Here is a 25964-nt window from a genome sequence, read left to right on the forward strand (position 1 = left end):
CTCTTCCTCTCCTCCCAGTTCCTGCTGTGGTTCAGGGTGCGTGAAGTCCAGGCTAAAATTAAAACTAGCTTCTGTGTAATATGCTTCTGAACTACTGTAAATTAATGAGCTTTAAACTAGAGATGTTATATGTCGGTTAATTGAATAGTTGATTAATCTTACCTGTTGTTCAACTATTCCTTGGCCCCCGGGGGTGGAGCCAGCAACCACTGTGCTCTGGCCCCGTGCCCAAGGAGCCCCCTGTCACTCTGGGCTGCTGCCAGGTGGAAGGTGGCCCACAAGGGAAGCCAGTTTAAAAAACAGCTCCCCTTGTGAACCAGCTGCCTGTTGCCCTGTGCTGCTGCCTCTGATACAGAAGCAGCAGCGTGGGGTGACAGCAGCCCCTGTCCGGGGTGGGGATGAGCTCCCGCACCTGGCGTGAGCCGGAGCTGAGACGAGCTGCTGGCCAGCATGCTAAAAAATTTACTGGTGGGGGAAATGCATGTAGTCTATAGCATTAATCTATAAGCTTTTGCTTATTGATTAATAGACTACATGATTACATCCCTACTTTAAGCTAGAAGTGGTCATCATAGGCCTGGCTACTTTTCATGCTACAGGTTGAACCTCTCTTAACCAGGACACTGGTCCAGCAACATCTCTGGTTCGGAAGGACCAGGGATGTTCTAGGGCCAGAGTCCTGTGGAGGGCTGGTGGCAGGAAGCCCAGCAGCAGGGCTGTCTAGCAGCACAACCAGGAGCTCTGCATTCCCTCTGCTGACCAGTGGCTCAACTGTGCGGCAGGACTGGGAGGCAGCGGAGCTGCCCTATGGGGTTGGAAGCCTGACCGTGGGGCTGCCTGGTGTCAAGGCCAGGAACCCGGGAGTGGGGGTGCTGAGAGGTGCAACAAAGAGCCCGGCAACCCTGCCAGTACCTGGTTGAGCTGCCAGGTGACGCTGGGAGGCAGCAAGGCTGCCCAATAACGCTGAAGCCCAAGCGGGGCTACTGTCTGTAGGCACAACTGAACTCAGCAGGGGGGCTACCTTCGAGGCCGGGAGCCTGGCAGTGGTGGGGTGGGGCTGCCACAGTGGGGCTGGGAGCCCTGTGCTGAAGGGCCAGCAGCAGGAGGGAGCTGACTGGGAGGCTGGCGGCAGGAGCGGAGGGGACAGAAATGACCTTCCCTGGTCCAGCAAAATCCTCATCCGGTCATGTCCCCGGAGTGCCAGACTAGGGAGGTCCAAACCTGTATTGGAAAACCCTTAAGAAAAATGCCTGGCTATATTTAGAGAAGAAAAGTGAAATGAGTTACACAGATGTAACTCCTTGGGATTGTACTCATTTTAGTACCTGGCTATCCCTCTGGCATGTGTGTTTTAACAGAACAATCCTTGTTTGTTGTTTGCTTAATTACTTGAGTATATAATTTGAATTATTTATTTCAATATGGTTCAAAATTCACCTAGTCTTAAATTTTTACATCTTTGAACAATTTTACTCTTTCATCCTAACTAGCTCCAAAAGCAGGGTATAGTCAAGGAGCAACTCAGTACACTCAAGCCCAACAAACTCGACAAGTGACAGCCATAAAACCAGCCACCCCAAGTCCAGCTACAACAACTTTCTCCATATATCCAGTATCCTCCACTGTACAGCCAGTAGCAGCTGCAGCAACTGTAGTTCCATCCTATACTCAGAGTGCTACATATAGTACAACAGCAGTTACTTATTCTGGTAAGAATTTTTGCATGTTACATTATTATGAGTTTTGCAATTCATCTTAAGGAAAAGGATTTTAAATCTCAACATTTTGGTAATTAAGTTTGAGTGAATTGTGTTTATAAAATAAAGCACCAGGATATATACAGCCAGTTAGATCACTATATTGGCAAAATATGTGGATATATTTGTAAGTGTTCCTGTTTTGCTCATAAACGAGAGATTGCAGCACTACTTGGTTAAGATTTTGTAGTGGTCCAGTTTGGGAAGGGAACAGAGACCATGGAATGGGGAGCGGGGGAAAGGAGACAAATGTCCAAAGAAAATAAAATTTTAGGAAGCAATGTACTGCCATCAGGCAACAGTTCTAAAGAATTGAGGGCAATGTTCCCTGTAACTTTTTCCATCAGTATGCAGGATAAATTTTATGTGTACCGAGGCATGTGTGGATGTATACTATCAGTAGATTCATATGCTGTCGGTTGTGGGTGCTCCGCTAATTATCTGGGCAGCATTTGAATCTCTCCTGGGCAGCTGACTAAGCACTCTCCTTACAGGGAACACTGGTTGATGGGATAATTTAGAGTAAAACTTAGACTTCAGATTATTTTCATCTCCCGTGGGAGAAGGGAGTGGGTATAAGAACTTGGTTCTAAAATAAGAGATTCAAGATTTGATTAAGAGTAGAAGGAGAATCCTCTTTGGCTTTGTAATCAGATGGTAATCAACTGGCAAATTGTAGTTGCTTGGTTTAAATATCAGAGAGTAGAGGCTTTTAAACCCAGTTGTGGTTTTTGTTTCACATCATGTGTATCCTTTTATTTGCATTTTGAATCTTACATAATACTTATTAATAAACCTGAGTTTGAACAAACATTCATTTTTAGTGCTTTAGTCTCATCATTGCTGTGCCATAACCAGCCCTCTGAGATGTACCAGGAGCTTTAGCACATTCTTGAATGGCAGTTTTGATACTTCTGCCAGCATAGTGGACCACCATATATTTAAAGCTTCAGAGAATAGCCAAATTAGTCTGTACAGGATAAACTTAAAACAACAGCAAATGGTCTGGTGGCACTTTATAGACTAACAAAACATGTAGATGGTGGTATGAGCTTTCAGGTGCACAGCCCACTTCTTCAAATGACCGGAATTTTGAGTTTAGTATGCTCAGACCCAAAATAAATAGGAGGGAAAAAGGGGGGAGGGCAGGAAATAAGGAGCAGAGTGTATGAAAATATCAAAGGGAAAAACAAGCCTACTTGCCAGTTCTTCTTACTTGTTTTTCTCTTTGATATTTTCATACCCTGTGTTCCTTGTTTCCTGCCCCCTTCCTTTTTTTCCTTCCTCTTTTCCACTCCCCTCCCCCATTTATTTTGGGTCTGCGCATCCTAAACTCAAAACTCTGGTCATCTGAAGAAGTGGGCTGTGCCCCTGAAAGCTCATACCACCATCTACATGTTTTGTTAGTCTGTAAAGTGCTACCAGACAATTTGTTGTTGAAGTATATTTAAAGTTATTTATCTACAAAGATCCATCTGAGAGAAAACATCCCTCTGACATAGATGGGAAACAGCATTTAAATTTATATATCATAAAAGGTCAAGTAAAATTCTGTTTGAGTGATAAGATCATTTCACTACACATTGTATCACTGTTGCCATGTCAAAATGTACCTTTCTTGGAAAAAAGTTAAATATCGTGTAGCTGGAACTAGCTTATATGTAACTAACTGTGATATACATTATATAATAAGGTAACTTTTTCTATTTTGATCTTTGAGGTACCTCTTATTCTGGCTATGAAGCTGCAGTATATTCAGCTGCATCATCCTATTACCAGCAACAGCAGCAGCAACAGAAACAGGCGGCAGCAGCAGCTGCTGCTGCTGCCGCAACAGCTGCATGGACAGGGACCACCTTTACTAAAAAGGCACCATTCCAAAATAAGCAACTGAAACCAAAACAACCTCCCAAACCACCACAGATCCACTATTGTGATGTTTGTAAAATCAGCTGTGCTGGACCACAGGTACCTGAACTACATGACATTCCACTGTATCTTTTAGTCATCTTTTCATATAGTTAAAAATAGACATTATTTAAAAACACTTGTGGATTAAGGAAATTATTTAAATAACTTGGCTGTAGAAGTACTTTGAAAATGTGTATCACTATGAAAGGAAAAATACTGATTTTTGGGCTCTACCTGAACAGCTGAATTTTACTTACCACTGTAAAAGCTTGTTTACATTTTCCATTTGAAGCACTTGTACTGCCCACTAGCAAACTTCCTGGGCAGACTTCCTTCTCAGACCGATGGATCCTTGTGAATTTAAGCTTTTATGCAATTTCTCTTGAAAAATATTTTATTTGGATGCTAGAAAGAGAAAACATACTACAGTCTAGTTTTGAAATGGCTAAATGAAGTACTATCAGTGCATTCAGAAGAGGACAGCAAAGAACATGAATTTTTTACATACTTGTTTAGTATATTTGTTGTTTGAGTAATTGCCCATGTCCATTCCATGTACGTATGGGTGCACTGTGTACACAGATCGTTGGAAGGTTTTTCCCTCAGCAGTACCCATGGGGTTTGCAGGGTAGTCTCCTGGAGTGGCACCTGCATATGCATTCATATATACCCCTGCTGGCCCACCACCCACTCAATTCCCTCTTACTGCCTATGATGGTTGTTGGAATGCTCCTTAGTGTGCAAGTGTGCCTTAACAGTATAGTTCGTAATAGTTCGAGTTCTAGTTGTTGTTAGTGAGTTAGTAGGGGTTCTCACTTTTCATTCCGCTTTCTCCCTTGCTGGGGAATGCCTGGCCCTCTGGGCTTTAGGTCCTGCTCGAAGTGCCTCAAACTCATGCCCTGTGGTGAGCCATAAGATGCGTGTCTTAAGTGCTTGGATTAGGCTCATCTCTCAGCAAACAGCAAGATCTGCCACAGTTTCAAGCCATGCACCAAGAGGGAGAGAGACTCATACCTCAAGATCATGCTGATGGAGTTAGCTCTTCACCTGGCACCCGCCAGGCATTCAGCGCCATCCACTCACAGCACTCTGGGCCCATCTAGAGCTTCCCTGGGGCCAAAATGCTCTGCTGCCCAGCACCACTCCCAGTCTCCGGTGCCACAGAAGAAGGCAGGTATCTAGTAGGTGAAGATCTCCATCACACAGTGCTCAGAGAGTATGTCTCCACTAGGGACACTCTAATGCTCAGGCGTCAATGTCAAGGCCTCCGGCTCCAGGTCCCTCGCGGCAACAGTCAGGCCTAGCCAGAGAGCCTAGTTCAGAGGACCAGTCCTCAACCCCAGGCACCTTCGAGGTAGCCAGGGAGTTGATCAAATTAACCTCCTCCTCAGCTTCTACTTCTGCACCAACAGGACTCCCATGTGCCATCTTGCATTGACACTTCAGCACTGGTGGTGGTGTTTGGCCCCTAGAGTATCTTTGACTCCGGTCTTGGCACCAGCAGTGCTGACATCATCCTTGGTGCTGCGTGCACCTCACAGCACCACCACCCCTTCTGAGACAAGAGCACTGTCCATTTCTGCAGCACTGCCAATGGCCCAAGCACCAGGACTTGTGTTGGCTCCTCCAACTGGTATGGCACTGGGCTAAGCCAGAGGCCATGGCACAGCACATGTCCTTGCTCTGTTCTCCGGCCTTGTCTACCACCACATTGCTGTGGTCTGCATTGGAGTACTCTTCAGACTCTGATGTAGAGCTGGTCAACTCTAGAGCAACAGCCTTCCGTGTTCACTCCTAGTATCGATCCTTTTCTTGACACCACTCCTGGCACTGCAGCACCTTAGTGCAGCCATTCCAGGCCATGTGGCTGCCTCAGTGGCAGCCTCCCATCCAGTGGCCCTTCTGGACCCCATGTGCATGCCATTAGTCTTAGGGGACCACTACCTCACACCCCAGCTCATTTAATTCGGGCCCTCGATACCTCCACCCACCACCCCGCACCTTTCCTCCCCAGTCTTGGACCATAGACACTCAGTCCATAAGTTTCCCCCTTAGAGGGTGTGTCAGACCTAAATCTGCATAAAGCATCACTGCAGCCTCTCATGACACTGAGCAATTCCAGGAGCAGGCCTTTCATGAGTCCTCCTCCTTATCCCCTGATGAAGCGTTGGTGGAGTTGTCACCGTTCATGCCCTCTGTGGATTTCAGGGCCCATCAGGAACTGCTTAGATGCTTGGCCCAGAGCCTGAGAAGCCAAGCAGAACAGATTTTGGAAGACTGGCCAAACAGTGGACATTATTAATGTTGAGGCCCTGTTGAAGATATCCTGGCTGCTCAATAAGGCAGGGACTAAGATTACCAAAACTTTGTGACAGACTCCCACCACAATCCCTTCTATAAATAGGCCTGCCAACTGGAAGTATTTTCTTCCACAGACCAGCCATGAGCACCCTTTTTCTCTCACTCACACTCACACATCCCCACCCCCACCCCCCCACCTCCCACCGGTATACTGGTGGTGAAGGCCACTAACCACCGTGAATGCCAGAGTTAGCTGGATCCCACCCTGAAAAATGAGGCCAAGAAAATGGACCTCCTAGATTGTGAGGCCTATGCATCCGGTTGGATGCAGCTCAAGATCGCCAACCAGCAGGTGCTCCTAAGCAGATAAGCCTACAACTCCTGGTCAGCTCTAAACAAGTTTAAAGACTTGCTACCCCAAGATTCTTGCCAGGACTTTTGGGCATTATCAGATGAGGGCTAAGCTGTCTCCTGGGCAGCCTTGCAGGGAGCCATTGTGGTAGCCATTACTTCTGCTAGACAGATCTCCGAGCTCTAACCTTGGATACCTCCAAACTGTCTTCTTTAAGTATAAGATTAGGCTCTGCCCGCACCCTGCCTTCCTTCCCAGGGTCGTGTCACCAGGATATTTTCCTACCTGTGTTCTACCGCAATCCACATGCTTCTAGTAAAGAACAGGTTTTACACACATTACATGTTAGATATGCCTTTTTTATTTAGACTGAACAAAAGCCTTCTGTAAGTCCCCCCCAGCTGTTTATCTCCATAGCAGACAGGATGAATGACCTCCCAGGTTTGACCCAGCATTGGATTACCTCCTGCATCAAGGTATGCTACAAGCTGGCACTACCAGCTCCTCTGCTTACAGCCCATTCCACCAGAGCTCAGGCCTTGTCTGCTGCCTTTGTTGTGTAGTCGCCCATCCTGGATATTTGCAGGGTGGTTACCTGGTCCTTGGTCCATACTTTCATGAATCACTACCAAGGTTGATGCAGCTTTTGGCAGAACAGTGTTGTAGTCAGTTTCCAGCTAGTCTCTGACCCCATCTCTGAAGATTCGGCTTGGGAATCACCTACATGGAATGAACATAATCAATCACTCAAAAAAAAACAAAAACCTGTTATGTATTTCCAAGAACAACAGTTGGAACAACAGGATGTGTTGCTCATGTCCATTCCAAATGCCACCCATCTCCCCTTTGGAGCTTTCCAGCAAAAAGGAACTGTGGAGATGGCAGGCTGGCAGGGGTATATATGCAGGTGCCACTCCAGAGGGCTCCCCTGCTGGCCCAATGTGTACTACTGAGGGGAAAAGCCTTCTGACAATCCGCACGTGCTGCAGAAGCACCTACATGGAATAGACATGCGCAACACGCATCTCGAAGAACAACATTTATGAGAAGGTAAGTAACCGTTTTTTTTGCATGTCACATTTAAAAAGTGTCTGCTTTCTACTTCTCCTTCTTAGATTGTCCGTTCCCATGTAAGGACACTCTGTTTTGAAAGTTTTACTTTGTGCCCAGCTATATTTAAGAAGTATTTCTTTTTGAATTACTGTATTCTTTGGGGTGTTCTAAGTCACTTTCGACTGAGTACAGCCTACTGATTAAGATCACTTATTTGTTAATATCTGTCACTTGATATTGATTAATATTTGATTTGGAAAGTAGGAAGGTGAAAAAAGTCCATGCTTTTGCCAGGTACAGAGTCCTGTATATCCTGAAAGAAAAAAATTATTTCCTAGTCCCTGTCAGCAGTGGGTTTATGCCTCAAAGCATGAACATAGTAAAAGTCCTGTGCATAGGAAATATTTTCCCTAGCAAAATTAAGTGGTGTTGAAATTATTTCTGGCTTATTGCCCGTATAATGATTAACATAATTGATGGAGTAAAAATAATGTACTTGAGATGTGTGGGTTTTTTTTTTTTTTTTACTGCATTTTTAAATAGACTTATAAAGAACATTTGGAAGGCCAGAAACACAAAAAGAAAGAAGCGGCATTAAAAGCATCTCAGAACACTAGCAACAGCAGTACTTCTGCTCGTGGAACTCAGAATCAGTTGCGCTGTGAGCTTTGTGATGTGTCTTGTACAGGAGCAGATGCATATGCTGCCCATATTCGGGGAGCTAAACATCAGAAGGTAGGTTCTTATTCTTGATTAATCATCCAATTGAAACTATTTAGGTTTGCACATACATCCCCTTATTGGTTAGATTTATTGTGTATGTATATTTAATGTGTAATTATTTTATATGTATAATTATGTAATAATGAAATATGAGAGTGAGGGTTGATTAACATGAAAGATGAGTTTTTAGGAGGGCTTGCTGGAGCACAATGAAATATTTCTTGCATTGGAAAGTAGAGAGGCGGAGGGCAGTCAAGGAGCAGAATGGAATAGGTACGGAAGCAAAAATAGAGAGGATTCAGTAACAGCACTGTTTACTGAATAGCTCGAGGGGGTCTGCATGATACTTGTTGCCTTTGCTGAAGTGGTTAATGTGAGTTACTTAGATAGTAAGCTCTTTGGCCTAAGGACTATGTCTGGTGCTTAGCAATTCAAAGCCATACTTTGGAGCACTTGAAGAATTGTGATGGTGCCCTATGTTACTTGAGTATGTGTGTAGATTTCACCTGGATTACCAGCTATGAGATTATTGCACCTAAAATAGGCAATATTCATGCTAGTGACATAACTATCCCATTACTAAATTCTTGATGTTCAGTTTTGGTTCTTGTTTCAAGAAAGCATTTTTATATAAATCCTTTTTTTGTGTCTGAGCAGAATTGTGCTGTTGACTAAGCCATCAAAAATGAAAGCACTTTAATATAGAAATGTGCCCAGTTGATACGTTTTTCTCTGAAATTGATACAGAAAACTTTATTTTACACAACACAACTTAAATATTCCAGACAGTAGAATGGAACACTACGTATGCGCAGTGTTAAATATAAGGGCATTGCTTGTTCATGTTTTTATTGATGGCTTTTTTAAATGTTATAAATTGGGACAGAGAACCCTCACCACATCTTTTTTTTTATTTCTAGCTAGCAGAAATACCCAGCGTTGCCCAGGGAAAATATAGTAAAAGGTGTGATGAATGAATTACGTCAGTGACATTAACATAGCATATTTTATTGAAAATCCTTTTCTCTTATATATTACTTTAAGAAATTAACATAGCTATTGACGTGCTTACAAAATGCATTTACATTCAACTCATTTCTTGATAACAAAAGGTGTGGTGAATGAACTACGTAAATTACGTTAACGTAACGTATTTTATTGGAAATACTTTTTCTTTTATCATAAGGAAAGGATCTCGTAGTTGCAGTTTGTGACACGCTTAACAGAAGAGTCCAACAAATGTCTATAATCCGGCGCTACTAAAAGCTAATTAGTGGCCCAGTTGAGGCTCCGGGGGAACCAATTTCGAGATATAACCCATCCAGTTATTTAAGTTTAGGAATCAGTAGTATCCATGCAAAATTTTGTGTATCTAGCTCTTACCGTTCAGAGATCTTTCGGGACAAACTAACTAACTTTCGGAAATATTTATAAGATTAAAGTTGCTATATGTGTAAAAATGAGGTAATAAATGGATCTATTGCAATTCGTTGGATTATACTACCGAAAACATCTGCTATGAAAAATCATTGTACAGCATTGATTACATTTTTGGAATTTTTAATCCAAAATTTTACCTTCCTTTGAAATTGTTGTGTTCTGATCAATAATGTGATTTAGATTCTGGTTTTTGTTTGTGAATGCTATACTGTAGAACCTCAGAGTTATGAATGCCTCAGGAGTGAAGATTGTTCATAACTGAAATGTTCCTAACTGAACAAATCATTATGATCTTTCAAAAGTTTACAACTGAACATTAATTTAATACAGCTTTGAAATTTTACTCTGCAGAAGAAAAATGCTGCTTTTAATTATCTTAACTTAAATAAAACAAGCACGGAAACAGTTTTCTTACCACGTTATATATTTTTGTAAACTTTCCCTTTATTCTTTTAATAGTTTGACACAGTACTATACTGCATTTTCCTTTTTTCCCCCTTTGTATCTTCTGTTGCCTGATTACATTCCTCTTGTTCCGAATAAGGTGTGTGTAGTTGATTAGTCAGTTCATAACTCTGGTGTTAGTAAGTCTGAGATTTGACTATAGCTGTCAAACGTTTTAAGATTATTCCAAGACGATTTTTATCCCTTTCATCACCTTCACTTTCCATATTGTACCCTTTATTGTTGATCACTAAATTACTTTTTTTGGAGCCTGTCTATTTATTTTTTTTATAAATCAGAGGGTTGAAAGAGACCTCAGGTAGTTTAGTCCAATCCCCTGCTAAAAGCAGGACCAATCCAACTAAATCATCCTAGCCATGGCTTTGTCAATCCTGTAGGAATGGAGATTCCACCACATCCCTCCCCAATCTATTCCAGTGCTTCCCCACCCTCCTATTGAAATAGCTTTTCCTAATATCCAACCTAGACCTCCCTTACTACAACTTGAGATCATTGCTCCTTGTTCTGTCATCACTGAGAACAGCCTCTCTCCATCCTCTTTGGAACCTTCCTTCCCGTAGTTGAAGGCTGCTCTCAAATCCCTTCTCACTCTTCAGTACACTAAATAAGCTCAAATCCTTCAGCTTCTTATAATTCATATGCTTCAGCACCCTAATAGGTTTTTTTTGTTGTCCTCTACTGGACTTTCACCAATGCGTCCATATCCTTTCTGTAATGGGATACCCAGAGCTAGACACAGTACTCCAGATGTGGCCTCACCAGTGCTAAATAAAGGGGACTAATCACTTCCTGAGATCTGCTGGCAATGCTCCTCCTAATGCACTCCAATATCCTGTTAGTCGTCTTGGCTACTGGGGTACACTGTTAAATTATCCAGATTCTCATCCGCTGTTATCCCCAGGTCCTTTTCTGTAGAACTGCTGCTTAGCCACTAGGAACCTAACCTGTAGCAGTGCTTGGGATTCTTCCATCCCGAGTGCAGGACTCTGCTGCAGGACTCTGCACTTGTCCTTGTTGAATCTCATCAGAAACTGAAATTTAATTGTAATATAAAATTTGTCCTACAAAAGATTTTATCTGATATATAAAGGAAACCTGAATACTTGTTTTCCTGCTTTCTTGCTCATTTTTTACTTTTAGATATCATCAACTGGATCTTAGTTGGTTTTGCTGAAGGGCATGTTAATGCGCAAGTCAGTGTCTGTGCTGTGGGATATCACACTTAAATGATGGGGCAGAGTTATCTTCAATAAAGATATCTGTTCTGCAAAGTGTTTATTAGTCATGTATCAGAGGGGTAGCCGTGTTAGTCTGAATTGGCAAAAGCGACGGAGTCCTGTGGCACCTTATAGACTAACAGATATATTGGAGCATAAGCTTTCATGGGCAAAGACCTACTTTGTTTTGTCAGATGCTTTATTAGTCATGGTAGATAAAATAGTTTAATAACTTCCCTACCAAGGGGCATGGCCAGGATGGGAGAGAACAGATGAAATCTTAAAACAAGTTGTCCAGTCATGGCGCGATTTTTTTTCTGAAATAAATAAGACCTGTATTTTTAATGTAAAAAATAAACAGAGAGAAGTATACAGGTCTGAAAATTTTCTTTATAAATGATTAAAAAACAATATGGCCAAAAGTGCATTTTTCTTCACTTGCAGATCACCTTTTTAATGAATAATAGCCAAATTATATATAAAAAATGTAAACCAAGTGGTTCATGTTTTTTAATGATGAGTCTATTAATTTTTTGGGTTTTTTTTTCCCCGTAGGTGGTTAAGTTGCACACAAAACTTGGCAAGCCCATTCCGTCAACTGAACCAAATGTTGTTACCCAGGCTACTTCCTCAACATCTGCATCTGCTTCCAAGCCAACTGCCTCTGCTTCAAATATTGCAACTAGCAGCAGCACTGTGAACTCCTCTGTTACATCTTCAGCAGTGAAAATTCTTACTCCCACAGCAAGCACACCAATTAATGCAGCATCCAACAACAAAGTGTCCATAGCTGCTGCTAATATACCCGTAAAGAAAATATCTACACCGAAAATAAACTTTGTTGGCAAGTACAGAAGTCAGTCTTCATTTTGAAACCTAACCTATTATAGGGATTTTAAATCTATATTTAGTCTGTACAGTCTCAATGTTGCAAACACTAATGCGTATGCATAACTATGCATGTGAATAGCCCTGTTAACTTTGTCCACATGGAGAAGTCCCCTAGAAGTCAAGTGCCATAAGTGTTGGCAGCATTGAGTGCTACATGTTCTGTTTGATACAGACATGCAGTTCTGGGATGTTTTCTGGTGGTGGTTTGTTTTTTTTTTCCCCAGCCAATTAGCAATACATTTATATTCTGAAAGCAATTACATACTCTGTTACTTATGAAAGCAAAAAAGATTGTCTGAATACCTTTCATTAGTTGCTCCTTCTCAGTCTTGTCTCCTACTTGCAGAGCAGTAAGCTAGATTTAATAGTTTAAATTGCTCAAGCCTACTAAGTCTTTACTTTGAAAATTGAGAACTTCGAACAGAGTTTAAAAAGTTTATCATTAAGTTATTTACAAGAAAAAAAACACAGCTTAAAAAGTTGATTATAGCTGAACCTTTAAAATGATCTGTTCAATTGCATGTTTATAGTGTTTAAGTTTACTTATAACTCTGGAAAAATGATGGCACTGGCCAAAACATTGACTTTTTCAAGTAAAATCTTTAATCTGTAGATATTTTTGTAAGCATATAATCATTCTACCAAAATTAACAATTCATTTTTAACTTCTTTGATTTGTAGGTGGTAATAAGCTACAGACAACAGGAAGTAAACAGGAAGATATGAAAGCTGTTGAAAATGTTAAGACTACTCCTTCTGTTGCTGTTGTACAGACCCAGGAAGTAAAAACAGATACAGCCTCAGAACCAGTGACTCCCACAACTCTTGCTGCTTTGCAGAGTGATGTCCAGCCAGTGGGTCATGACTACGTGGAGGAGGTATTAATCTGAAAACCCTCTTAAATAAATATATTTGTTTGATTATAATCTAATGTCAGTCAAGATTTCAAAACAAGACCCCACTTAAGAACATGCGTAAGGTCACACATTGTGACTAAACCTTCAAAGTCAATGGAACTTTACACATTGTGTTATGGTATAAGCATATGTATGCATGTTTTTGTAGGATCCAGGGTCTAAGCTGAATATACTAAAAAGGGCTTCCACTAATTCTTCTGTCTCAAAGAATTTTTTTAAAACTACAGAAGTGCATACTAAAACATTCATATATAAACGTTAACATTTTTAGTAGGAGATATATATACACACACATACACATATATAAACACAGGGCTCGATAAACTATGTACCCGGAAGAGCCGGGTTCAGGCGATCTGCAGGACAGCGCAGCTGGTGAACGGGGCTCGCTGCAGATCCCTGTGAGTGTGTGTATATGGAGAGAGAGAGTCTTGTAAAATTAACTTAGTATGTAGAAAAGTTAAATTTTGGGTTTTGGAGAGGGGCGGGCTTTTTTGGCTTTAAAAAAAAAAATCGTACAACACTTTCTTTCCAAGGTACGGAATGATGAAGGGAAGGTGATCCGCTTCCACTGCAAACTTTGTGAGTGCAGCTTTAATGATCCAAACGCCAAGGAGATGCATCTAAAAGGAAGGAGGCACAGGCTTCAATATAAAGTTAGTTTATATGCTGCTGCTGACAGCTTAAACTTTAAAGACCTTAATAGTAGTAACTAGTTACTCATTCAAGATGAAATGATTACAATGCCCAAATGGTATGTAAAAGTATAGAAAAATATTGCCTTTATCTTTCTTGATATGTATTTCAAGATGATATATCTGGCTCAAAGAAGGGATGTGTACTGTGACTTTTTCTTTTCTTTTTTTTTTTTAATTGAAAATGTGAAGCATCATTGTACTTGAGTGTGTTTAGAAACATTACATGTATTTTTAAATAAAGCAACAGTAGGTCCTTGGGCGATCTTTACTGTGAAATAACAATAATATAGGATTAGCATGAAGATCTAGTTTACAGAATATTTTTCTTTAAATTGGCCTTGGGGTGATGGGAGAATTGAAACTTGCTATTTTTGTGGCAGTATTTTTCTTAATTTTATTTAATTCTGGCTGTTGCTCAGTTATTCCATAATCTTGTAAACATGATTTATTGAAATTTGCTTTCAATGAGCAAAATCCTGTGTTCTAAACTGCTAATGTTTGACATAGTAGAAAAATACTATAAAGAGAAATTCCTAAAAACAGGGTACAGTAAAACTCCAGTTGTCTAGCATCCAGTGGCCCAACACTTCTGATAGTCCGGCACCAACCGGAAGTGCTCCAGGCAGCCGGACAATTGGAGCTGCTCTGCCCCGGGCTTCCTCGAGTCAGTTGCTGGTCAGTTTCAGGAGCGGCTGACTTGGGGATGCCCAAGGCAGAGCAGCTGGGGTGCTGGGTTGGTCCCTTAGCGCCGCCCCTCATAACTGTATAATGAATTGAAATGTTGGTTTTACTTCTCTGTCTCTGAAACATTAGAAAAAAGTAAATCCAGATTTGCAAGTAGAAGTAAAGCCCAGTATCAGAGCAAGGAAAATTCAAGAAGAAAAGATGAGAAAGCAGATGCAGAAAGAAGAATATTGGAGAAGAAGAGAAGAGGAGGAACGTTGGAGGATGGAAATGAGGTAACAAGTCTAATGTTATTAAATTGCTGTTAATGTGACCTTCCTTTTTTACTTATCCTTTGGAGCTCCCAAGGTCACAACTGCTAAGGGTGAACTAGTGAATAGTATCAAATAATTTTTAAGAATAATTTAAAATCCTCTTTGCTGTGTAAAGAACATACTTTGATTTATGCAATTCAGACGCTACGAGGAGGACATGTACTGGAGGAGAATGGAGGAAGAACAGCATCACTGGGATGACCGTCGCCGAATACCTGATGGAGGATATCCACATGGTCCTCCAGGACCTCTAGGCTTGCTAGGTGTCAGACCAGGAATGCCTCCTCAGCCCCAGGGACCAGCTGTAAGTTTTTCTTAAATTGAAAAATTAAAAGTTGATGTCTCATTTATAGGCGTAGTTCTTATGAATATTTTATTTTATCCATTTTTATTACCACATTAATCTGTTTCGAAGTTATTCTCTAATAAAGTGCTTAGAAATGTGAAAAAAAATCACAGTGGGACTCTTTACAGGTATAAGGATCTGTCAGTGAGAGTCCAGTTGGATTCATTGTCAGTACATGCGCACAGTAAAAGTATATGTTCAACACCATCTGCAAGTCTACTTGCATAAATTTACCATGAGTTAATAGTCATATAAAATATTATTTTCAAGAAACAGAAATTAAGTACTTTACAAAAAATGTGCATTGATTATTGTGTATCTGTTTCCTAGTTCAAGTAATTATTGTCCTACTTGTATTAAGAAAGCAGGTAAAAGTTAGGTTAGATCTAAACATTTATTTTTATCCATTTGAATTTTTATTACAAGAAATTATGGGGTAGGAGTCATACAGTAATAATTTAATGAGTAGGCATTGGAATTAAAAAATCTAAAGCTTTTTAACAATTAAAATACATATCAGAGTATATACTTAGTTCTTATGCAGACTTTTCTTACTAAATTTGAAACAAGGCAAAGTATAGATCAAGCTGTTATTTCATCACAGGGATGTGTTAAGAGTATGTATGTGTGTGGTCAACATTTATCTTCATTTACTGATAAAAAATCTAAATCTTCCAGCCTTACTTACTTGTTTTAAGTATTTTTAAGTTACAGACTAATACGACTACCCTTCTGAGACTATATTTGGTTGTTATGCATGTTTGCTTGAATATTCTTAAAGTTACGTGTCCTTGACGTCAATCCTTAATTTCACATTTTTGTTGCTTGTAAAATAGTGCATTTTGTTTGCTGCTATGATGCTGTTACTGGTTTGGTTTGGTTTTGTTTTGTTATGGTAACTTTTATTTTTCTCAATGTAGCCTCTTCGTCGTCCAGACTCATCCGATGACCGTTACGTAATGACCAAACATGCAGCCATTTATCCAACTGAGGAGGAACTTCAGGCAGTCCAAAAAATAGTTTCCATCACTGAGCGTGCTTTGAAACTTGTGTCTGACAGCATGACTGACCATGAAAAAAACAAGGGCAAAGAGGGAGAGGATAAGAAAGATGGCAGTAAAGACAGGTATGTCGGTATTATGTTTTTTTAAAAACATTGTGCTGAGGAGGAAAAAAATATCCCGTGTTTCTCTCTGTACATATTCTTTAGTGCCTCCTGAGATTCTGTTCTCTTTAGGTTTTGAAAGCGTACATCACCATGATAACAGAAAATGTGGAATGCTTTGTTTTACTTTACCCCTTTTTTAATCTTCAAAGTTTTTTAGGAGTGATGAACATGATTTGAAGCACCTCTTGTAAATGTAACTTCACTTCCCTGCAGAGCTTTGAAAGGAGTTTTACGGGTAGGAGTTTTGGCTAAAGGCTTGCTTCTCCGTGGAGACCGAAATGTAAACCTTGTTTTGCTGTGTGCTGAGAAGCCTTCAAAGACATTACTCAGTCGTATTGCAGAAAGCCTTCCCAAACAACTTGCAGTAAGTTGGATTTGGATTTTTGAGAAGATGACATAAACAGTGTATTCTGAGGTCAAATGATTTGTAGGGCTGGCTGTGCCCCAGTTCTACAGCAGGGGCATTAAAAAGTTGATGCAGTTTGCGAGTATTTGTGTCTGAATTTTGTGCCCACGAAAGGTGTCCTTTTGACATTGCTTGGTTAAGCAAGAAGTGGGATCCACTTCATGAGAGCATGGAAGTGTTTGTTCTACCCCTCACAGGGAGTGCCAGTTTAGATGTGGTAATCCCTCCCTCCCTTTATATGTGAAGATAGAAGGTGATGTAAGAATCCCCTTTTGTCCAAACTGCCATCAGTGCCAAAGACAGAATATACATGCACGATAACAGTTGTAGGTGGCTTATTTCAATGGAGAGTATATTGTTATCAGTCACTATACACTCCTCACTTGTTGCAGTTTTTATATAGAAGTTATAGAATGAGATCTGTATACGAAAATGATTTACAGTTCCAAAATTAGATGACTAAAGTTTTAACATACCTTGTGCATCTTTTTTCCAGTATCCTAAAAAAAGACACTTACATCATTACTCTTGAGATTGCACACATACATAGCACTCATTGTGAAGTAAAAGATCTACCATAAATCTGTAAATAATGAAAAATTCATACTTAAAACCATTGTTCCATTCCTCACCTACTCCAAAAATCCTCTGTTCTGGCATCACTTTGCAGATGGAAATATTGTAAAATAACCTGCTGGCACAGTGAATGAACTGAGAAATAGCTAGCTTTCACTGCCTTTTTTTTGTTTTGTTTTGTTTTCTTTTATTGCTATAAGCAAAATGTGCAAACCTTGGGTCAGGTTCTCAAGACCAGCTTGCAGCTTGCAGAGGAAGGGATGAAGGTGCTGACAGCTCTCTTGGGTTATTTAGGAGTCAGCTGTCTTGATTTAAGGAATGACTTCCTTATTGTGTGGGCTGTTAAGTGCCCCCCCAAGGACTACTCCAGCAATGAAGAATAAAAGTAAATATAGCAGTTCACCTGCACTTAAAGAGGTTGTGCATTAGAACCACGTCAGCCCTGTGTGATGGAAAGATTTCTTTAAAACCAGGTTAATGGTTAAACTGGGTTTACAACTGTTTTTGTTTTCCTAACTTAAATATTACTGAGAATTTGGCTTCTATTTTAACATATTTTGTGCATTAATTTCCTCTGTGGTGTTTTTAAAAATGCTTTTGAGGGAATGATTAAATGTGTTAATATCTCTGAAATGATATGGAAGTCCATATTTTTTAAAAACTGAATTATTAAAATCATATAATTAAGTATTGAGCAAATACCATTATTGTATAGAAGTTCCGTGACCCCCTGGGAATATGTTCCCTTCTCTCTGTTTTTGTATAAGTGCTCAAACTGCATTTGCTTCTGATTTTTTTCATTATTTAGGTAATAAGTCCTGAGAAGTATGAAATAAAATGTGCAGTACCAGAAGCAGCGATAATTTTGAATTCATGTGTGGAACCCAAAATGCAAGTTACTATCACATTGACATCTCCAATCATTCGCGAGGAGAACATGAGGGATGGAGGTTGGAAAGTTGTTAAAGATGACATCTCTATATACTCAGCTTTTGTACATTTATCTAGTCTGTTTAAGATGACATTAAGTCCTGGAAGGCAACATGCTGGCATAATATACATATTTGATTGAAATCCTTCTTCTTCAACAACCAGTCTTGCTATAGAACATTTCCTAAAATTAAATGCTTTTATGATGCATTTATTTAGTTCAAAACATCTCTTCCCCCTCACCCCCCATCATAATATGCAACCTCAGTTTACTGGAAAAGATGCTAAATTGTGAACCTTTCTCTCCCTTCACCATTACAAAATTCAGTTATTTGAAAAACATGTTTTATGGCAACTGGTTACAAGCCTGTCCTCAGATTTTTTTCAGTACATTACAAAACTAAATCTTTACATTATGGTTTTGAAACTGAATGTGTCTTGCCACCATTGCTACTTATAATATACACACGTGATTTTGATGTTCATAGTTCTTGTAGTTTTGTCTGGAAGATGTGCATTTTTCCAGCTATCTGAGATTTGTCTTTTGACTGGAGTGATTTTGTTAACTATACAAGCTCCTGATATTAAGAAGTACAAGAAATGGTTTGGTCACTGAGTTAAAGCAGAAGTCAGTCAGAGCTCTTAAACTGATCTATATTTGTGAATGTGCAATCTCACTGGTGCCAGCAGTGTTGCTTTAGGGTCTGTTCTGTAACACTTTTTCAAAGCTCCAAAAGCTTTTAAGCCAACAAGCATGATTCATGTCTGCAGTAGGTTGGTTCTGTTGTTCTATGGGTCAGATAAAATTCACTTTGTTTCCTTTCATCCCTGTGTTTTTGTAGTCCGAAAAGATGATAAACCAGGTTGTTGAATGTGAACCTACAAACAGGCAATTTAAGTCTGTATTAATGCTATTTCATGATACAGGTTGGGTGGGGGGGGAAGGGTGTGTGGGTGTGTGTGTGTGTGTGTGTGTGTTTTTTATATATATATAAATATATAGTTTTATCTAACCTTTAAAATATTTTCCTTATGTTAGATATTTTTGAAGTTAGAGAATTAACTAACTTATCATCTGCTCCCCACACCAGAAAACAAAGCTGGGATATGGATTAGATGTCTTTTAGTTTTGATCTTTAGTAGTGTTCTGTACACAAGTAATGAATGCACTGTGTGTGTATCTTTGACTATACATGTTTTGCACGAATACTGTTACATCAGACCCAGCCATTTCTTCTTATTTTTGACAATTGAAATGGTCAGAAATAATTGATTCACCCAGAATGAATATACAAAGCATTTCATTGTGTTAACAATTATTTAAAGAAAAAAAACTGTCCCCGTTATAGGTTTGAGTATAGATGCTATGAAATTAGATTAATTTAAATCATTATCTTTATTGCTTAATGTACTGTGGAAAACTGCAGTTAGTCCACCCTGCAGTTCTAAACTATAGTAAAATTGGTTTGCGGCTGTTAGAATTGTATGCTATCTTTTAAAAGTATATAAAAAAATCACCGGGTTCAGTTCCTCAATGCTTTTATGCCTTCCAAAGGAAACAAAACTATATTTTTGTCTGACCCAGACTTGAGCTAGAATTGCCATTCTGAATTTGAATCACTTGCTGAGTTGAGGATACTGCCTTTAGGGAAGCAAAATTAACTAAGAAGTAAATTGAGTAAATTCAAGACATTGAGCAGTGTAAACTGGATGTGTGGAAAAGTTTACTTGTGAAACTAGAAGAGAATGCAGAATATTAAACTGCAGATTATTTTAATAAAACAGGTCTTATTATGAAGATTGCTGCTTATTTGCTGCAGAATAACAGTGTGTGTTTTTTCTCTTACCTGCAGCTGCTAATGCTCTGTGTCTTAAAATGGTTTAAAGTCTCTTGCTGGCTTTGGGAAAAGCTAGGTTAGGTGACAACTAGCTTTAGGTGATAACGAAGGCTTTGCCGGAAGAAACAGTTTGATTAAAGATGAGACTGACTTGCATGTGAAATAAAATTATATTTAGCATGTAATAATAATGCCATTAAATGATAAAAGGATAAAAAAGAAAACTAAGTATTTTAAAAATAAAACTGTTAACCACGCATCAATTATGCTATATACAGTATTGTGTTTGACAGTTCTACAACATTTCCTTGAATTGACTTAGAATCTGATACGTTCAAAATGCTCTAATGCTTGCTGTGAAATCCTTTCTCTCAGCAAACAAAGCATATTATAGATGTATGTGTGCGTTTTGTTTTTTGTTTGTTTTAAATCCTTAGCTTATCAGCCCCGGTCCAAAGCCTTCTAAGCAGAGAGGGGTGAATCCTGTCAGGGGTTGCTGCCAAGACATCGGAAGGATTTTTGACCAAGGTTTTCTAAAGCTCGGTGTCACACCTGCCATACTGCACAAAGGAGGGGTTTTGGTTGCATAGTCCTAGCATTTACTGTTACTTTTGTGTTTGTTTGTTTTTTTTCTTTTTGTCCATGTCTCTCTTCTAGAATTAAGCAGTGTTCACACTAGTTTTGAAATAGTTGACTGGGTAACACATTTCACATAGTGAAATTTACTGAAATTGATATACCTGTTAACTTTTAATGAGGAAATAGTGTGGACACAGCATGTCTTCTAACCAAAGATTAACCCCTTATGTTTAGGTTATTTATAGAGTACAGTTACATAGGGTAAGAATTTGTATTTGTTTGTAAATTAACATAGCTTTTATAGTAGGATAACAGGGTGGTAGGCTAGGAGTCTAATTACTATAGTCTTTAAGGGGTTAATCCACTTGAAACGTAAAACAGGTGCAAAAATCCACAGATGAAATTTTACAAGAGTTTTTTCTAATGTATTTTCAGCCAAAATTTATTCTTAGTTGCAATAGGTGCCTTGGCATCTTCTGACTTTCATATAATAGCTTTGTTTCAAAGTTATTCAGAGTCTTCATTATTAATGGCACATGGCATATTTCAGATCCATGTTTCCATCATTAAAGTCAGATTGTCTGCTGTGCATTACAATGTAAATATTTCATAATAGAATTATTTTCCAAAGTGTTTCAGTGCTTGAAACTGAATAATTGGAGTTTCAAGTTGCATAGTAAATTATTATGCTGAAAGATTGCACAGACACACTTATTTGCCTATTCATGTCATAAGAATGTAGATAATTGACATACACAGACGCCACTTCACCTAGTAGCCCATAAGCATGTGTTAATTTCTCAGCCTCTTGCCCTGCTTTTTCTACTATGGGGTTTTCTCCAAGTGTATCCATTTTCTCTAATACTCACGTTTCTTTCATGGATGACCTTACTTGACAACTTTTTTTTTCCTGTAGGTTTACTATTCTTGACTGAAATAATTTTACTTTTACTGACTTCACTTACTCTTTGATCCTTTCATCAGTGTGAAAGGTCCTTGTTCTACTTTATGAAATACTTAATTTTGAGTATAATTTTGAAACTGTATCTAAACTTTCCCCCGACAAAAATTCTTAATGTAAGATCATTGTGTCTTTTTATATTTTACCTGGTCCAAAGCAAAATAACGTTTCCAGTGAAAAACAGACCAAATCCAAACAGTATTTGGGTGTTGTACTAAATGTAAACACTTGCTCTGTGTGGTGCTTTACCTTGCTTATGTCACATTTTCCAACATTGGACTACGTTTTATTACTCTACCATTTTTCTGAATGAGTTAAATGGAGTTGTTTAATTAGTCCTCATCTACTCTATCAACATATTTTGTTATTCACCACAAAAGCCATTTGCATATATAAGCTAAAAAAATTATAAAACTAATCCTTGAGTTACACCATTAGTACATGAATAACCAGTGAGAAGCTACTGTTTAGAATCATTCTGTGTTGCTTGTTTTTTGCGGCAACTAATTTGAAAAACTTATTGTTTTGGTCCCTTATTAGCTAGTCATGTTCAACATGATTTGATCAAAACCCTGTATCTTTGCACTATGAATCAGTATTTCTCTTTATCTTCCAAACATTCTAATGCTTTTACTACTCCTCTTTCTTTTGCCTTCTTAGACTTTTAAACAAGATATGTCTTCTCAGATGTTCAGTTTTTTCTAGAGAAATTGGACTGTGCGCGCGTATACACGTAACTTGGAGGTGCAGAAGCTATAGAAATTAGAGAAATTATAGTAGAGAGTAATAAACAATTATTGAAATTCTAGAATATTTCACATTCTTTCAGTCATATTACAGCAAAATAATTTACATTAATTTAAAATTTAATATCACCAGACTGTGTGTTTCCAGAGCTTATTTGTTATACTTGCCCCTTTTCATTAGAAATAGGTTCAGAATAACATGAGACCATTTAAAGTTGTTCAGCAAACTCAGTTTGTTGTAAACTCTATTCCATTAAAGTGGATTTTTGTGTTCCTTCTGTCTGTGTTCTTTGTGCTGGTGCACTGTGTCCAACCATCCTTCCTTCAATATTTAATTTCGGGAAATCTGTATTTCCAGAGTTAGCTTGTATGAGTAACTGCAAATTATTGCAGAATCTGCTATTCATTTTTAAAAAGTAGATTGAGGGCTAAATTGTATTGTGCTCTTGATCTTTATACTGGGTTATATTCTAATCCCAACTAAAGGGATTTTATTTGTATGTTGGATAAGGATTTAAACTCTAAATGGCACGTGTGACATCGAAGCTACTTTAAAGAAGTGTCTTGCTCACCTGGTCAAACACCCATTCCTCACTGCATTTTGCCAATTCAATCCATTTTAGATGTAACCTCGGGTATGGTGAAAGACCCACCGGACGTCTTGGACAGGCAAAAATGCCTTGACGCTCTGGCTGCTCTACGCCACGCTAAGTGGTTCCAGGTTCGGAACATCATTTTACTTTCTTCTTGTAGCCTTATGAGAGATTAGTTCAGTTGCAATATAAATGTTTTACTGTGTGAAAACACTCAAGGTTGCCCATAATAATAATACTTTAAATTAAATGAACAGACAAATGTTAATATAGAAAGCTCAGTATGGAAGAACTGCTTTATGCAGTTAATGCTGATCTGACACAATCTTTTTTTCTGGTCATTGAGAAGGCGATGTTGAAAGCTTGACTCGCTTTGGATGATCACAATGTGTGTGTATTTATAATATATTCCATAAGGCTGCAGAGTAACTTTGCTTTAAATAATGGAATATGTGTTTAAAGCTTTGTGTTTAGATTTAAGACTTTTTTCCTATTTCTTGAAGTGCATTAAGTGTAGGGAATGAAAGGTGAGAAATAACTGTTTGGTTTAGTGACTTTGCACTCTGGCAAAGGCACAAAAAAGAAACCAAACAGATTCCCTCAACCTTTCAGTCTCTATACATACTTTTAGATCTTTATTCTCTTTATTTCTAATATAGAAAGATATATGTATTGTTACAGATGAACATGGGTCAAAGTATACAGGGAATCAAGAAGATATTACTCTTGTATAACCTGTGCACTTTGACTTTTACCACTTTCAGTTTACTAACCCTGGCATAAAATACTGCTATGAATGGCAGCTCATGAACACCGCTTTAAGAGTGACTTGTTTCTATTCTAAATCTGAGCTTCCATTGAACAGTGGTGTTTTAGCTTTTCAACCTGTGGCCTGTTTTCTGTAGGTGCTGGGATTAATTAACTTGATTTTGTATTGCTCTCAAGGCTAGAGCTAATGGTCTGCAGTCCTGTGTGATTATCATACGTATTCTTCGTGACCTCTGTCAAAGAGTTCCAACTTGGTCTGACTTCCCAAGCTGGGTGAGTAATTCTCTGTTGCGGGGTTCCCAAAGTGTGCTCTGTGGAGCCCTTGGGTTCTGTGCAATGAGTGCAATTTTCCACCAGAAAATACTAATCACAGTTGTATGACCCTGCTATTTTGTTACTAATTTTCTTATTGTTGTTTTGGGGGGAGGGAGGGAATTTATAAGAAATGTACAAGAAATAAAAATAGAATTCCAAAATCTTGTCTGTTTATTTGGGCATCCATTGAATTAAAAATCATGATATTATAAGGGCTCCACCAAATTTTCCAGACTTGGTAGAACTGCAGCCAGAAAAGTTTGGGAAACTCCCCTCTATTGCGTACACAATGTTGCTACAAGTTGAGTGTCAGAAAATGCTGATGCAACTTTTTAAAACACAGCCATATATATCAAGGATTAGTTTTTTTCCTTCCCTCAGCAAACAGTTTTTTAAACATCTTTTTAAAGGACCCAAACTTCTGATATTCTCTGATTTCTGAAGTTAGATACCTTCTAAAGAATTTTTTCTCATACAAACAAAAATACCAAAGGTTTCAGTACATTTTTTTCCTCTTTGAGCCTGTATAGAAGTTACCCATGATTATTTTTCTTCTCGGTTTGCTCTGAGTTATTTGGCCTTTCCTGAGGTTTGTTTGAAATAATTAGTCAAATGTATCTGGATAACCATTACACAATTAACTTTGTGTATAAGCTACTTGCTGAGTACCCCTTCTATTACCCCTCATTAAGCACACAATGCTTAAGTCCAGCAGAGAGAAGGCAAAGGTTCCCTCCTTGAGCCATCATGATTCCAAGCTGCTGAGAGGCTGAAACAGTCCCAAGTAAAAGCTAAGAGCGCTTTGGAGGCTGCTCTGACAGAAGATGGCCTTCCTTGGATGCCCTCAGGGCTGCAGGGTCTCCATAGTGATGAGAACTACAGCTGTGACCCTGAAACAAACCTCTTAAACTGGAAATTGTATGTGGCACTATGTGCTTGGTGCATCTCTGTGGGGTATGGGAGCCCAAGCGGGCATAAAATCAACTTCATAGTTTCTTTACTCTCATTCCTCCATATGTTACACATTTCTGCAGGTAGAAAAGGTGCTTAAGAGTTTCATTATTTATGGTTTGAACTTCCTCTTCTAGGAAAGTGAAAGTGATCCTTTAACGATTTAAAATGGAGTGGAGAGCCAGAGGGAGAAGGAAGTTTACTACTAAACTCTTCATTAATACATACTTCCTGGTATCCCCAAGGAATTTAGATACAGGTTCGCTTTCTGTCGAGCAAGTTACATAACGCATTGCATTCAGGGCAAAATACTACATCAAAACCATGTTTTAGATTGCAAAAAATAATCAAACCCTCAGCATTAGGAAATGCCAGAATTTAGGTTATGTATTCATTGCAAATTCTGCCAGATTGCTCATATTCATTATGCTGTGTTATTTATTGGACGATCTTACATTGTGTTTCCACGTGATCCCTACCTCATTTGGTTTATAGGATGGACAGTGCTCAGAGAATGAGGCAACTTTTTGATATTTTGGTACTCCCCATTCAATTAGTGGCCCTCCCTTCTTTATTTACCAGATACCCTCCGAAGAATTATTTATTTCCCCATAATCTTTTTTTTTTTAAAAAGGGTATTCATCACCTTAGTCTGTGAGTTCTTCACAAACATTAGTGAATTATTTTATACTAAAAGATGGGAGGTATCCACTTTACAGGTAGAGAAACTGACACACAAAGATTTGCCTGAGGCCGATTTGGCCAGATCTTCACTGGCAGAGAAAATTGATATAAGATACTCAATTCCAGCTTTGACAATTTCATAGCAGTAGTAGACATACTAGACCTGCTAAGTCAAATGCCAGAAGATTTGACCACGTCAGTGTCAATTTCTGCGGTAGTGAAGACAAGCCCATAGTGAATCAGTGGCAAACCTAGAATTAGAACACCAGTTCCGGATTCCTAACTTGGTTCTCATCCTTTCTTTGTTTCATTTGGCTTATTGCTAGGGCTGCTGAATATTCACAGCTCCCATTGACTTGTGTTATAGCTGTTAGTGCTCC

At 38.9% G+C, this 25964-nt stretch overlaps 1 protein-coding gene across 3 annotated transcripts in view; it reads left to right on the forward strand.

Moving 5' to 3' along the window:
- Positions 1 to 25964, forward strand: part of ZFR (zinc finger RNA binding protein) — a 54936-nt gene that overhangs the window by 22461 nt on the left and 6511 nt on the right. Inside the window, exons 5-17 of one of the 3 annotated variants that reach the window (XM_075932589.2) lie at positions 1491 to 1709; positions 3478 to 3725; positions 7918 to 8109; positions 11775 to 12075; positions 12792 to 12988; positions 13564 to 13683; positions 14539 to 14684; positions 14865 to 15027; positions 15990 to 16195; positions 16451 to 16601; positions 18028 to 18169; positions 22897 to 22994; positions 23812 to 23907. In XM_075932589.2, coding sequence (XP_075788704.1) covers positions 1491 to 1709; positions 3478 to 3725; positions 7918 to 8109; positions 11775 to 12075; positions 12792 to 12988; positions 13564 to 13683; positions 14539 to 14684; positions 14865 to 15027; positions 15990 to 16195; positions 16451 to 16601; positions 18028 to 18169; positions 22897 to 22994; positions 23812 to 23907 — 2279 coding nt within the window. The remainder of the gene's footprint in view (positions 1 to 1490; positions 1710 to 3477; positions 3726 to 7917; positions 8110 to 11774; positions 12076 to 12791; positions 12989 to 13563; positions 13684 to 14538; positions 14685 to 14864; positions 15028 to 15989; positions 16196 to 16450; positions 16602 to 18027; positions 18170 to 22896; positions 22995 to 23811; positions 23908 to 25964) is intronic. The other 2 variants (XM_075932590.2, XR_012904961.2) reach the window with 2 other exon arrangements.

This window comes from Pelodiscus sinensis, chromosome 6 (genome assembly GCF_052426305.1).
Source record: "Pelodiscus sinensis isolate ZL-2025 chromosome 6, ASM5242630v1, whole genome shotgun sequence".
Lineage (NCBI taxonomy): Eukaryota > Metazoa > Chordata > Testudines > Trionychidae > Pelodiscus > Pelodiscus sinensis.